The sequence below is a fragment of the Myotis yumanensis genome, unplaced genomic scaffold (assembly GCF_028538775.1).
Source record: "Myotis yumanensis isolate MYYU_CA2020_CCGP unplaced genomic scaffold, mMyoYum1.0.hap1 SCAF_10, whole genome shotgun sequence".
In the NCBI taxonomy this organism is placed as follows: Eukaryota; Metazoa; Chordata; class Mammalia; order Chiroptera; family Vespertilionidae; genus Myotis; species Myotis yumanensis.
The window spans coordinates 5,170,445-5,184,305 of NW_027223761.1; the positions used below are offsets into that span (position 1 = coordinate 5,170,445).

At 55.7% G+C, this 13,861-nt stretch overlaps 1 protein-coding gene across 1 annotated transcript; it reads left to right on the forward strand.

The window, feature by feature from the left end:
* The first annotated feature begins 629 nt into the window (after window positions 1-629).
* On the forward strand, window positions 630-9,492 carry LOC139017816 (solute carrier family 22 member 20-like). Its single transcript, XM_070426434.1, has 10 exons — window positions 630-1,004; window positions 1,088-1,191; window positions 2,577-2,731; window positions 4,017-4,185; window positions 4,766-4,889; window positions 5,967-6,082; window positions 7,520-7,734; window positions 8,108-8,216; window positions 8,395-8,598; window positions 9,399-9,492. Exons 1-10 carry the CDS (start codon window positions 630-632, stop codon window positions 9,490-9,492), a joined length of 1,665 nt encoding a protein of 554 aa, XP_070282535.1.
* Window positions 9,493-13,861: the final 4,369 nt, after the last annotated feature.

Consider the following 13,861-nt stretch of genomic DNA (forward strand, 5'->3'; position numbering starts at 1 on the left):
CTCGACTCTGCCCGCCATGGGCTGGCACAGGGCGGGGAGTGGGCCATCCCGGGCCTGCTTCTTCCCTGCGGGTCCCTGGGCCAGGCCCTCGGGGCCTCCATGTCCTCAGTAGGGGGGCTTGGCCCATGGCTTCCTGGGAGCCTGGCTGGTTGTGAGCCAGGTGGGGAGTGGGGGCAGGCGCTCCGAGTTCTCTGTATTGGGTTTTGCTTGATGAGAACACCATGGGGCTGGAGGATCTGGGGGCCGAGCCCCTCGCAAAACCCCATTCAAAGGGAAGGGGAAGGAGCATGTACCGCTGGGAGGACCTCCGGCGAGGGCAGCGGGCAGCGGGCAGGGCCGCTGGGCCCGCAGAGCTGGGCGATGGTTGTGAGCCAGCCCTCGGGGACGCTCACTGTTCTAGGGGGCAGGGGAGGGGTGAGAGATTGAAGAATCCGGGAGGAAGGGTCTGGAGGGGCAGCCCTGCAGACATGGGGACACCTGAGGCCGCCTGGGAGGTGTAACCGGACCCTCCGAGCTGTGGGCACAGGGCATCTGTGGTCCTGACCCCGGGCCTGTTCTTCCACCTCCCAGGGCGCGTCCCAGCCCCTATACTTAAGGCCCTGCCGGCCGGGCTCGGTCAGGCCTGAGGCATGGCCTTCACGGACCTGCTGGACGCCCTGGGCGGCGTGGGCCGCTTCCAGCTCGTCTACACGGGCCTGCTGCTGCTGCCCTGCAGCCTGCTCGCCTGCCACAACTTCCTGCAGAACTTCACGGCCGCCGTGCCCCACCACCACTGCCGGGGCCCCACCGGGCCCCCTGCGGCCGCCGCCAACAGCTCGGAGGCCTGGCTGCGGGCCACCGTCCCCTGGGACCGGCTGGGGGCCCCCGAGCCGTGCCGGCGCTTCACGGAGCCTCAGTGGGCCCTCCTGAGCCCCAACGCCTCGGCCCCCGGGGCCGCCACCGAGAGCTGCCGGGACGGCTGGGTCTACGACCGCAGCGTCTTCCCCGCCACCATCGTGACGGAGGTGCCCGGGCGGGCGCAGGGCGGGCGGGCGGCGTGGGGAGCTGCTGCCGAGGCCCCGGCTGAGGCGTCCCCTGTCCCCCGCAGTGGGACCTGGTGTGTGAGGCCCGCAGCCTCCGCGACCTGGCTCAGTCCGTCTACATGGCCGGGGTGCTGGTGGGCGCAGCCGTGTTCGGCGGCCTTGCGGACAGGTGAGGCTTCGGGGACCAGGGCCCCGGCCCCCCAGCACAGGCCGGACCCTCCCCCTCGCCTCCTGGTTCATTTTCCTTATGAATGTTCGTTCGTGTGTGTGTGTGTGCGTGTAGATTGATCATGCCTGTAACGCATCCCCATTCCTCCCCAGTCCAGAAGGCACGAGGGAGTGTGCAGGGAAGCGGCCCTCGCCCACGGCCACCCCACCTCCAGCACCTTCTGGGGCTGCCTCCCCAGAGACACTTCATGCAGCCCGAGCAGATGCGGGTGCCTGTGCTTGTCCGCCTTCCTGCACCGATGCGGGCGCGGCCACAGGGCTCCGCGAGGCCTTTTCCTCCCCGCAAGGCCCCTGCGTGTTCCTTCAGACAGTGCTTCCCCTCCTCCCTCTGCCCACGTGCGGCCCACTCGGGAGGAAGCAGAACTGACTGTGCAGCCCCAACTGTCCACTGCGGCCCCTCTAGGGAGACAGCAGGAAACGCAGCCGATGCGGGGCCCTGCCAGTCAGCTCCTGCGCCTCCTTCTCTGGGCCCCTTTCTCCTTCCTTCCAGTCTCTTCCTCCCCTCCCTCTCCCCCTTTCCTCTTCTCTCCTCTCCTCCCCGCTGCCCCTCACCGTTGCCAGTTCAGGTTCTGGGGGGCCTCCTGGACTCCAGACCCCACCCTCCGGAGGGCGCTGCAGGCCGCAGGCCCGCGGTGGGAGCTCTGACACTGTGACACCACACAGCCTGGTCTTTCTGGATATGAGTTTGTGTATCTTACCCGTAGTGTCTTATCTGTCACCAGCCCCAGCTGGGGCCTGTCACTTAGAGGTGGGGGATGAACTTTTTTGCAACACAATGAATGAATGAGCGAGTGTGTCACGGGTGTGCGTGGAGAGGAATATGCAGCCGCCCCTGCTTGGCCTGCTGCCCTCCTGGACCCTCACAAATGGGGGTGCGATGACCCTGCTCCCCTGGCCTTGGACCCCTCTGTGGTATGACAAGCCCCGCCCAGCATGGCCTCCCCAGTGTGATCAGTTTAAATGAAGACTTGACCCTGGGGCCCCGCTCCCCGTGCCAAGGCCCCACCAAGAGCTCACCACCACCCACTGCTCCTGCCTCTGGGCCTTTGCAGAATCCCCAGCCCTGGCATTAGCTGGCTTGGTAGTGGGGCCAGAAATACTCCTCAAATGAAGGAATGAAGGAGGGAGCACACTCTTCATTGTCAATTTTCTTCCACCCTGTGCTGCTCCCTCCCGGGCCGGCCTCCACCACCAGTGCCCGGGCCCAGGACAAGGGTTGTGATCTGGGGGGGCAGCTTCGGGTGGCAGGGGGGCGGGAGAGCTTCATTCACCCTCCTTCAACAATCTCTGTGGGGAACCCTAATGCCGTGCCATGGCCCGGCTCAGGCTGGGCCGCAAGGGCCCCCTGGTCTGGTCGTACCTGCAGCTGGCAGTGTCGGGGGCCGCCACCGCGTACTTCAGCTCCTTCAGTGCCTACTGCGTCTTCCGGTTCCTGATGGGCATGACCTTCTCTGGCATCATCCTCAACTCCCTCTCTCTGGGTGAGTCCAGCCGAGGAGGGGCCGGGAGGGGGGGCTCGTGGAAGGCGGCACGGCAGCCCCACCGTCAAACATCTTACCTGTGTCCTCGTGTGGGATTCTCACCCAGTGACCTCCACTCAGAGCCTCCCAGCAGGGTCCTGAGAGGCCTGGGCTCCCAGCAGCAGCCCCGCCGGCCTTGACCGTGGGCCTGGGTTGTGATTTGCCATCGTGAGTGAGCTGAGAGGGTTGGGTTTATTTCCTGTGTGAATTAGTCAACAATAACCACTTAGTAAACACCTACTGTGTGTCAGGCTCTCAGTGGGGGGACACAGAGGTGAGGTGAGACCACGGTCCTAGGGCTGCAGGCAGAGTTGAGATTATGTGGATCCATAAAGGCTGGGGTTCACCTGGGCTGCAAAGGTGCTGACACCTCATCGTTTATGGTGGCGTCATGATTTCTTTACCAGCCCCCTGGGATGCGCTGGTAAAATGTAGGCTGTTTCCACATTTTTCTATTCACAAAAAAAATCATGAAAAATCATTATATTTCCTTTCTTTCAACTGTTCGTGTCCTTTGCCTGTTTTTCTGTTTGTTTTGGTTGTTTTTCTACTGATTTGTGCGAATTTTTCCAATTTTAGGGAAATTTGCCCTTTATCTGTTGAGTTGCAATTTTTTCCTTGGTCATTTTTTTTTTTTGCTGGTGTTATAACTTTGCTTATGGTGGGTTTTGCTGTTGTTTATCTTTTTATTTTTTTATTTTATTTTTAAAAAATATATTTTTATTTATTTCAGAGAGGAAGGGAGAAGGAGAGAGAGATAGAAACATCAATGATGAGAGAGAATCATTGATTGGCTGCCTCCTGCAAGCCCCCTACTGGGGATCGAGACCACAACCTGGGCATGTGCCCTTGATCAGAATCGAACCTGGGACCTTTCAGTTCGCAGGCCGATGTCTATCCACTGAGCCAAACCCGCTAGGGCTGTTTGTCTTTGTAATGCAGACGCTTCTTATTTTTATGAAGTTGAGTTTACTGATCTTTCCTTTTATTGCTTCTGGGTTTCGTGATATTCTTAGAAAAGCCTTTCCTGACTCTAAGATTGAAAAAACAACCTATCATGATTTCTTCTACTATGTTTGAGGTTCTGTTGTTCAATTTGGGGCTTTGGTCCACCTGAGATTCCGCCGAGTGCACGGAGTGAGGAGGGGTGCCTTGGCCTGTCTCAGCGGGTCTCTGAGTTCCTCTCGAGTGACCACAGCGGGGGCCTCCCGGCGAGCGTGGCCGAGCCTGCGTGTTCTCTCCGCAGTTGTGGAGTGGATGCCCACCCGGGGCCGGACCGTGGCGGGCGTCCTGCTGGGCTTCTCCTTCACCCTGGGGCAGCTCATCCTGGCCGGAGTGGCGTACCTGGTCCGGCCCTGGCGCTGGCTGCAGTTTGCCGTCTCTGTTCCTTTCCTCATCTTTTCCCTCTATTCCTGGTACGTCTTGAGCAGAGTGGGTGGGGTGGGCGTGGGGGAGGGTGCCCCTGTGTGGCCGACCTGTCCCTCTGGCGGCCTGGGGTGTGCAGTGACTGGGACCTGCTGGGTGTGCTGGTGGGTGATGCGAAGAGAGCGGGGCCGTGGGACCTCGGGCTCCCGAGTATGTGCATGGCTGTGGGGAAGCTCCGGAAAAATCCTCGACCTTGGCCTGGGTTCCAGAACAATCTGAGTGCTTTTGCCTTTTCAACTCCTTTGTGTCTCACGACCACCTCCCGGCATTTTGTAGGAGGGGACCTGAGGCACCGCCAAGGGGGGCCCATGACTTATTCAAGGCCAGACACTGGGGTCAGACCCAGATTCAAAACCGACCTGTCCGGGTCCCCAGCCCCCAGCCCCCAGCGGTCTCTGAGCGGCCTCAGTGCGTCCCTGTGTGATGTGTTGTGAAGTCCTGACTCTGCGGCCGGCAGGGCATTTCACCTCCCTTAAGGCCTGAAAGAAGGTGAATGAAGCCGTGTTTGCGTTTGGGGAAGAGTGAGTCCCACTCAGCTCTGGCCACTCTCCATCCTCCTCCTGGTCTCAGGTGGCTGCCAGAGTCATCCCGATGGCTCCTCCTCCACGGCAAGTCCCAGCGAGCTGTGCAGAACCTGCGGAAGGTGGCCGCCATGAACGGGAGAAAGGCGGAAGGGGAGAGGCTGACCCAGGAGGTAAGCGGGTGGGCGGGAGGAAGGGCAGGGACAGTTTGCCGTCGCGCTGGTGGCCTCCGGATGTGCTAGGATTTACTTAGTAGCCCCCCTGGGACTCACCCACCACCCAGGTGAAGAGGCCGGGAGTAAGCAGAGCGGGAAGAGGCCGTGCAGCAAAGGTGTTAACCATTGAATGGCTGGCGGCCCGGGATAAAAATGTCAGCCGCTTCGTCCATCAGACTCTCCGACTGTATAATGGGGAGATTGCCATTCACACTGACATCCGGCCAAAATGTAAACAAAGTAACAAAATGAAAATGTTAAAATAGCGATCATGAAGTGAAATTATTGGAGAATTGATAACAAAAGTACCATTTTTTATAAATAAGTACCATTTATCGAGCCCTATGCTAGGCACTATGTATGCTAAGGCCTTTTTACGTACATGACCTCATTTATTTTTTTATTTTTTAAATATATTTTTATTGATTTCAGAGCGGAAGGGAGAAGGAGAGAGAGATAGAAACATCAATGATGAGATACAATCATTTATCAGCTGCCTCCTGCACGCCCCACACTGGGGATAGAGCCCGAAACCCAGGCATGTGCCCTGATCGAGAATGGAACTATGACCTCCTGGTTCATAGGTCAACGCTTAACCACTGAGCCACGCTGGCCGGGCTACGTGACCTCATTTAATGTCTCACTTTTGCTGATGAGGAAAATGAAGTTTGGGTGGGTCGGGTAATTTGCCTAAGAACACACCGTGGGAAGGGGCAGAACCACTCAGACCCCTGCTCTTCACCATTGGCCACGCCTGTCTGAGTCTCCACCGAGGATGGGGCGTGAGGGCCCCGCTGGAACACAGGTGGCCACTTCAGCCTAAGCAGTAGGGAGCTCGTGGGAGCCTCGGCTTCCTCCCAAATCCCCGGAGACAGCCAGCGGAGGGCCAGCAGCCCCAAGACAGAGAGAGAGCAGGACCAGCCATCCTGCCAGGGCCTTTGACCTTGGCCCTCCTCCCCATGGATGAAGGGATACCCAGCAGAGAAACACGGTCTCAGGTCCCTCCAGTCCCCTGATCGCGCTTTCCTGGCCCAGGTGGTGAGCTCCTACATCCAGAGTGAGTTCGCGAGCGTCCGCACTTCCACCTCCGTCCTGGACCTCTTCCGAACCCCGGCCATCCGCAAGGTCACGTGCTGTCTCATGGTGGTCTGGTAGGTGACGGGCTCATGCCCAAGACTTTGACCCAAGTTAGAGACATAACTTTTGTCCCCACTGACTATTTTTTAAAAATATATTTTTATTGATTTCAGAGAGAAAGGGAGAGAGAGAGAGAGAAACATTAATGATGAGAGAGAATCATTTATCGGCTGCCTCCTGCACGATCGGGGATCGAGCCTGCAACATGGGCATGTGCTCTGACCGGAAACGAACCATGACTTCCTGGTTTATAGGTTGACACTCAACCACTGAGCCACGCCGGCCGGGCCACTGACTAACTCTTAAATACGCTTAATGCAATGAGCAGGTGAGCCTTGTGAGTCCAATCCTGCTCCACACCCTTCCTCTGGGGTCCTTTGGCCTCCGCTGGTGTGCGATGTGGCCATGGATGAGACATCCATGCTGACCGAGGGACCCCACATCTGGGCAGCAGGTCTCACCTGGGGGGCACCTATGGGAGGCATCTGGGCACCATGTCTCATTCTGCTCTGCCCTGGGGCTCTCCAGGGGGTCTTGGGACGGAACCACTTTGGAAAACCACTTGTGGGTCCAGGAGGGGACAGACAGGAAAACAGTAATTTCCGTGAGGTATGACAAGTGTCCCAATAACAGTTCCCTTAACTGGGGCTGCTGAGGGCTTCACACAGGGGATGGCATTTAGGTGGGTTTGAAAAGACAGTTAATAGCCGGTTTGGCTCAGTGGATAATGTCCGCTTGTTCGATTCTGGTCAAGGGCATGTACCTCGGTTGCAGGCTCCTCCCCAGCCGGGGCCGTGGTCAGGGCACATGCAGGAGGCAACCAATCCATGTGTTTCTCTCACATCAATATTTCTCTCTGTCTTTCCCTCTCTCTAAAAATCAGTGAAAAAATATCCTCGAGTGAGGATTACATAAATAAATAAATAAATAAATAAATAAATAAATATCAAAGACAGTTAACAGAGTTTGCCAGGTGAGCAGGAAGAACTTCCTGACAGGTACGTAGATAGGCATAAAGATGTGCAATGGATAAAAATACAAAGGCAACCCCTACCTGTTAGCACAGACTGGACGCTAACAAATGCCGAGGGAAGGGGCTGATTAAAAAAAACAATTAAAATTTCCTGACTGGGTGTCCTGGACATAAAGATAATAGGGGTTGATACTGAGGAAGCGTGGGCTGCGGGCCATGCACTACCTGAGCTCTGGAGCAGACCAGGCGCTGTCCGTAAGGTCGCCAGCTGGGCTCAGGCCGACCAGCCTTCTGGGCCTCAGTTTCCCACTTGTGCCCCTGCCCCTGAGGTCCTCGTGAGGACGAAGAGTTGACCTGTAACCCCACCTTGGCCCGGGAGATGTTCAGGGGAAGAGTCTGTTCACGTAGTTGAGGTTGGAGCGGCGTGCGCCCGGGTGCTGGGACCTCCCCAAGCAGCCTGCTCTGCTGCCTCTCCCAGGTTCTCCAACTCCATGGCTTACTACGGCCTGGCTATGGACCTGCAGAAGTTTGGGCTCAGCGTCTACCTGGTCCAGGTCCTGTTCGGGGTCATAGACATCCCGGCCATGCTGGTGGCCACCACCACCATGATTTACGTGGGCCGCCGAGCCACAGTGGCCTCCTTCCTCATCCTGGCTGGGCTCATGGTGATCGCCAACATGTTTGTGCCAGAAGGTGAGCCGCGGGCTTCTGCCATTACCGCCTGGGAGCCTCTGGGGTCTGGTAGGCAACAACTCCAAAGCTTGTCCCGGCTCCCCAGCAGGACCTGGTGACCGGTGGAAAGGAGGAGGGAAGGAGGCGGAAGTCAGAGAAGGGCCGTGTGGGGACTCTGGGTCCCAGGTGGGGACGTGAGGTGGTGGAAACCCTGATTCACCCCCTCCAGGTTCTGGGCGCCCTGCCCGCCCCGGCTGTGCCCACCCCACGCCCTATGCCTCCCTGTCTCCTCCCCCACAGCACCCCGTCCCATGGCCCTCACCCCCACCCCCTCTGCCTCCCTGCTCCCTCTTGGGCTCTGAGCCACCCCTCCCACAGCCTGTCCGCCCTCCAGGTATGCAGACCCTGCGCACGGCCCAGGCAGCGCTGGGCAAAGGCTGCCTGGCCAGCTCCTTCATCTGCGTGTACTTGTTCACGGGAGAGCTGTACCCCACGGAGATCAGGTGGGTCTGTAGGGGGAGGCGGAAGAGCACCTGCCCCAAACTGGAGCCCCCGGCGCTCCTGGCTGACACCTGCTGGGCTTGCCAAGGCAGAGCCCCTCTCCTTTCTGCTTGGTCCCCAGCACCCCCGCCCTCTGGGGTCTAGGCCACGGCCACAGACCTGTCCACATCTCTCGCACAGGCAGATGGGGATGGGCTTCGTCTCGGTCAACGCCCGCCTCGGGGGGCTGGCGGCGCCCCTGGTCACCGCGATCGGGGAGTTCAGTGCCATCCTGCCGCCTGTGGCCTTCGGGGCCACCTCGATCCTGGCCGGGCTGACCGTCTGCTTCCTGGCTGAGACCCGCAACACACCCCTGGTGGAGACCATTGAGGTGATGGAGAGGAGGTGAGAGGCTTCTGGGCACAGCGGGGTGGGGGTGACCAAACAGGCTGTGGTCCCCAAAACAACTGAGGGCAGAGTGTCCTGTGGCTGCTGCTAAAACGTCACCGCTGAGCGAGAGCTGGGCGTCACCATGCCCAGCTCCTCCATCGGTGGAGGCTTAGCTTTCACAAGAACAGGCCCAACGGCGAATGGTGCCATAGAAAGAAGAATCCGCTGTAGCCCGGCCCGTGTGGCTCAGTGGTTGAGCATCGACCTATGAACCAAGAGGTCATGGGTTCAATTCCCAGTCAGGGCACAAGCCCAGGTTGCAGGCTTGATCCCCAGTAGGGGGCGTGCAGGAGGCAGCGATTGGTATTTCTCTGTCATTGATGTTTTTATCTCTACCCCACTCCCTTCCTCTCCCTAAAATCTATAAAGAAAAAAGAAATATGTCTGAGCTGGTTGCCTCTCCACCTGGGGCAACGTAGGAAGGGCCTGGCATGTCCAGCGCCCAGGTCTCTGCTGTGCCCTGGTCCACGCTGAGTCCGGCCCAGCGGGGTGGCCTTGGTTGACTGTCTGGCGTTGGGTCCTCTTTGGAAAACTCTTTGACCAGCAGCTTTTCCAAGTCTGGCTCTTACTAACCAGGCCAGCCTCTGCCACCGTGAGACCTCGTAGTGGAGCCAGGACGGGGCAGAAGGGACAGTGGAGACACGTCTCGTGCGTGACAAACACCCTCGATCGTCACGCACACATCCCCTGCCCCTCACCACCTCCCTTCCACTTTCTTTCCGCGTCAGTGTTCCATTCGCCTTCTCATTCCACAGAGCCAAAGGCCTCTCCAGGAAGGATGCAGAGGGGAGGAGCGAAGACATTTCCCTTCAGCAGCTGGGAGCTTCTCCCCTCCTAGAAACCATCTAAGGTGCCCAGGGCCCGGCACACGCTGGCTGTACCTCAGCTGGTGTCCGGCTTCCTGGCGCTGACCGGGGTCGGGGTTGGCCAAGGACCATGGTGGCTCCATCAGCCCATGTCAAAGAGCCACCCAAAGCCAGTGCTGGGGCTGCCGGCAGAAACCAGACCAGCAGCCACTGGCCTCGCAAATGGATAGAAATTGAGGAGAAGCCATGCCCAGGGACCGAAGGAGGGGCCGTTTTCCTTCCCACCTCCAACTCTGCCCCTTAAAACCTCTCTTTTCATACTTGTTCCACCTGAAAACGCTGGGCCCTTGCAGGGTTCGGGTGACATTTCGGCCCCTGGTTGTCCCTGAAACAGCCCCGCCCACTTGTCCTTGAAAACTCACTGTGCTCCATTCCTGACACATTACTCTCTCCTGCCTCGAGGATTAAAGCTCTCTCCCCTGTGTGTGTGGCTTACCTCCTCGAGGGCACATGTCCCCATGCCAGAGCCTGCTTGCCCCTCGCAGTGGGCCTCGCAGATGGTACACGCTCAAAAAATAGTTGATGAATAAATGATGAAGCCAGTCCCGGGCGATGGAGAGACCTCTACCCATTGTTGCATTCTAGCGAAATCACTTTGCAGAAGACATACAGAGGGTGAATCCCTGGCATAGCATAGCTTCCCTCTGACCTCAGATCATTTCCAGCCCAGATGTTCGATGTGTACCTGCATTCCTGACCTTGACCTTCACCAGAATTCAGATTAGATTCATAAGGGATTCAAATCCTGGCCCATTGGGTAGCCTTGGGCAAGTTTCCTTGTCTAATCCCTTCCTCTTAGAGTTTCCAGGGAATCAAATAAGATATAAACACTCAGTCCCCTACAGTCCAAGGAAAAGCACAATCTAGGAAAGAAGTAGGAATATCACAGTTTGGGCAAAAAACACCGCAACCTGCCATTTCGCCAAGATCAGTCTTTCAGCAGCCTCGCCCTTGGAGCAGAGCTGGAGTGAAACTCTGCCGGACGCTGTCCCAAGGCTCTGGCCTTCATGCACCAATCCCCCAGGCCCTCCCATAGAAGTAACCTCTCTTTCAACAACCTGATACATGAGCTTTCCTACCTGAATTGTTCTCAACTCACAGCCCTCAGCAGATCAGTAAATTTGAAAGGCGGAAGGCTGCTGTGCCTGGTCATACTTTAAGATTCACTTTGGGAGTCACCTCTTCCAGGAAGCACTCCCTGACAACCCCTGCCTACCTCTGGGCTCCAGTCATGTCCCCTACACATCCTCCCTACTGTGTTGTAACGGATCCATTTACATGCTGGTCTCACCCGGTGGCTCCCTGAAGGCAGAGTTAGGCCATGTTGGCCTGGTTCTGTGGCCTGCACATAGTAGGTGCTCAGTTCACATTATTGGGGTGAATGAAATAGTCAGGACACTAAAAACAAAAGTGATCTGTCACTGCTGAATGCTGAGGAGGAGGTAGAAAAACTAAATGGAAAATCGGGTAGAATAACAAGATTTTGTATGTATTTTAAAAACCAATCTGTGCCCGACCAGCATAGCTCAGTGGTTGAGGGTCGACCTATGAACCAGGAGGTCATGGTTTGATTCCCGGTCAGGGCACAGTGCCTGGGTTGTGGGCTCAATCCCCAGTAGAGGGCATGCATGGGGCAGTTGATCAATGATTCTCTCTCACCATTGATGTTTCTCTCTTTCTCCCTCTCCCTGTCTCTCTGAAATTAATAAAAATAAATACATAAATAAAAATTAAAAATAAAAGGGCACTTTTTCAAGTGTCCTCAGTTTGTTTAAAAATATATAAATAAAAACAAATCTATTATAAACACCATTTTCTTTTTTGAAGAAAAATTAAATAGTGATTCTCAATCCTGGAATCAGCTGTGAGCTTTAAAAAAATATCAGTGTTGCCCTAGCTGGTTTGGCTCAGTGGATAGAGCGTCGGCCTGCGGACTGAAGGGTCCCAGGTTCGATTCCGGTCAAGGGCATGTACCTTGGTTGCAGGCACTTCCCCAGTAGGGAGTGTGCAGGAGGCAGCTGATCGGTGTTTCTCTCTCATCGATGTTTCTAACTCTCTATCCCTCTCCCTTCTTCTCTGTGGAAAATCAATAAAATATATTTGGAAAAAAAAATATCAGTGCCAGGGACCACTCCCGAGAATTCTGATGTCTTTAGTTGGGTTTGAGAACCACTGTCTAGAAATAGTTTTCCTAACCAGTAAAAGAATTAACACAACTTAGTCCAGTGGATAGAGTTAATTAAAACAATACTATGAAATCCTAGGACAAAGAAAACACATACCTTTACGTGAGCAAACCTGATTTTCTATAACAAACATTCTGACAATGAAGTTTCCTACAACAAGCGTAAGTAATCTTGAGGTTACAGGTCACAGTCCCTGGGGTAAAACCACGAAGGCTTGACTACTCTTGGTCTTAGCAAAAAACACTAGCCAGCCCCGCTGGCGTGGCTCGGAGGCTGAGCGTGACCTATGAACCAGGAGGTCACAGTTTGATTCCCGGTCAGGGCACATTCCTGAGTTGTGGGGTCGATCCCCAGGGCAGAGCATGAAGGAGGCAGCTGATCAATGATTCTCTCTCATCATCGATGTTTCTTTCTCTCTCTCCCTTCCTCTCTGAAATAAATAAAAATATATTAACACGTTAAGCGCCCAGTCAGTCACCGGTGACTGACACTATACTTCCCATCCGGAAGACAAAACAGCTGGGCGCTTAACGTGTTAAAAAAAAAAAGCACTGGCCAGAAACTGTTACGTGAAGACAAGTTCCTGATGATGATGCATAGGCTGCACTGCCTACACAGGATTCCACTTGTCTGACGCTCCTTATCATCATCTTTCTGGCCAATGACCTCCAGATTTCTTTGCCTTTGTATCCGAAGGCACTGACCAGCTGGCGTGTTAGTTTTCAAGAGTGTTTGACAACCATCTTCCAGGCATCTCTATGCTTCTCATTAAGCATCACTGGGCCTTGTGGCTGCAGGGAGATGGCTGCCAGGGCGCCTGGGGCTTCCATTTATCAAAGATTGCCCGGGCCAGGTAAGAGCCGCTAAGGCAGTGATGGCGAACCTATGACACGCGTGTCAGAGGTGACACGTGAACTCATTTTTTTGGTTGATTTTTCTTTGTTAAATGGCATTTCAATATAGAAAATAAATATCAAAAATATAAGTCTTTGTTTTACTATGGTTGCAAATATCAAAAAATTTCTATATGTGACCCGGCACCAGAGTGAAGTTAGGGTTTTTCAAAATGCTGACACGCCGAGCTCAAAAGGTTCGCCATCACTGCGCTAAGGGAACTGGGAAGGCTGATGGTGTCAGGTGCCTCTGCTACCAACTGTGCACGGAGCAGTGAACTCTGCTTAACGGGCAGAGGCGGGCTGTGGAGCTCACCTGGAAAGCAGCCCCAGGTGCACCTGCCCACATTTTCACTGACCCATGGGCCGTGCGGCCTGGTGCCCGGGGCCTGGTGCCTGGTGGGAGGACTGGAAGACTGCGCGAGGCCCACAAACCCCCATTCGTGATCCACAGGCAACATCAGTGGAATCAACATGCTGATCGGACCCTGTGCTGCCAGGCGGCAGGTGCCACCAAAAGATGGACTTAAAGGATAAGCTGCAAAAGACAAGGGCAGTTCTGTGCAGGAAAGGATGACTACACAGAATTTAAAAAGAAAAAGAACCACCAAAACCACAGCTTCAATAATGCTATCATTGTTATCGCCGCAGGACAGACTTTCGTCGGCTGGCAGGTCCTGCGCCTGGCCGCTTCTCTCTTCAGCAAGCACGGAAGGGCGGCCCGAGGTCAGTTGTCACAGCCCACTCCCAGCCCTACCTGAGCGAGAACCCGGCCACGCCAGGGCGTTTCCTAGCACACCCCTCCCGTCTCGGAGGCAGCATCCGGTCTCAGGACTGGGTGAGGTTTTAGTAAAGACCCAGGGAGCAGAAACAGAGCAGCTGAGAAGCCCAAGTCAAGCAGAGGGCAGCTGGCCCATGGGGTCCTGGCCCGGGGCTGGCTTCCAGCAAAAGGCCCCTCTGCCATTAGCCAGGAATGACTGTGAACACAGCGGCTTCATGGGTGTGCAACTTGTGCAGCTGCACCGGACCCCACGCTCAGAAGGGCCCCCCATTTGGTTCAATGCCCTGCTGTCATCCTGAAAATCTTAATCATTTTCATTTCGCACTGGTCTCTCCAATTAGGCAGCTGAGGTCTGCATAGAGTGAGTGGGAAGAGCCCAGCCCCAGGTATTTAAGGGGTGAACGCTTGCTTGTTGCAGATACGTCATTATTCAGAGAAACTGATGACTCATAACAAAGGTTTCTGTGTACTCACTTTGCTTCACCATAATGT

Excerpts from the sequence above, each read along its gene's own strand:
- LOC139017816 (XM_070426434.1), top strand. The coding sequence starts at position 630 with ATGGCCTTCACGGACCTGCTGGACGCCCTGGGCGGCGTGGGCCGCTTC. Across the intron at positions 7,735-8,107 it reads CAACATGTTTGTGCCAGAAG|GTATGCAGACCCTGCGCACG; the intron begins GTGAGCCGCGGG and ends TCCGCCCTCCAG. Across the intron at positions 8,217-8,394 it reads CTGTACCCCACGGAGATCAG|GCAGATGGGGATGGGCTTCG; the intron begins GTGGGTCTGTAG and ends TCTCTCGCACAG.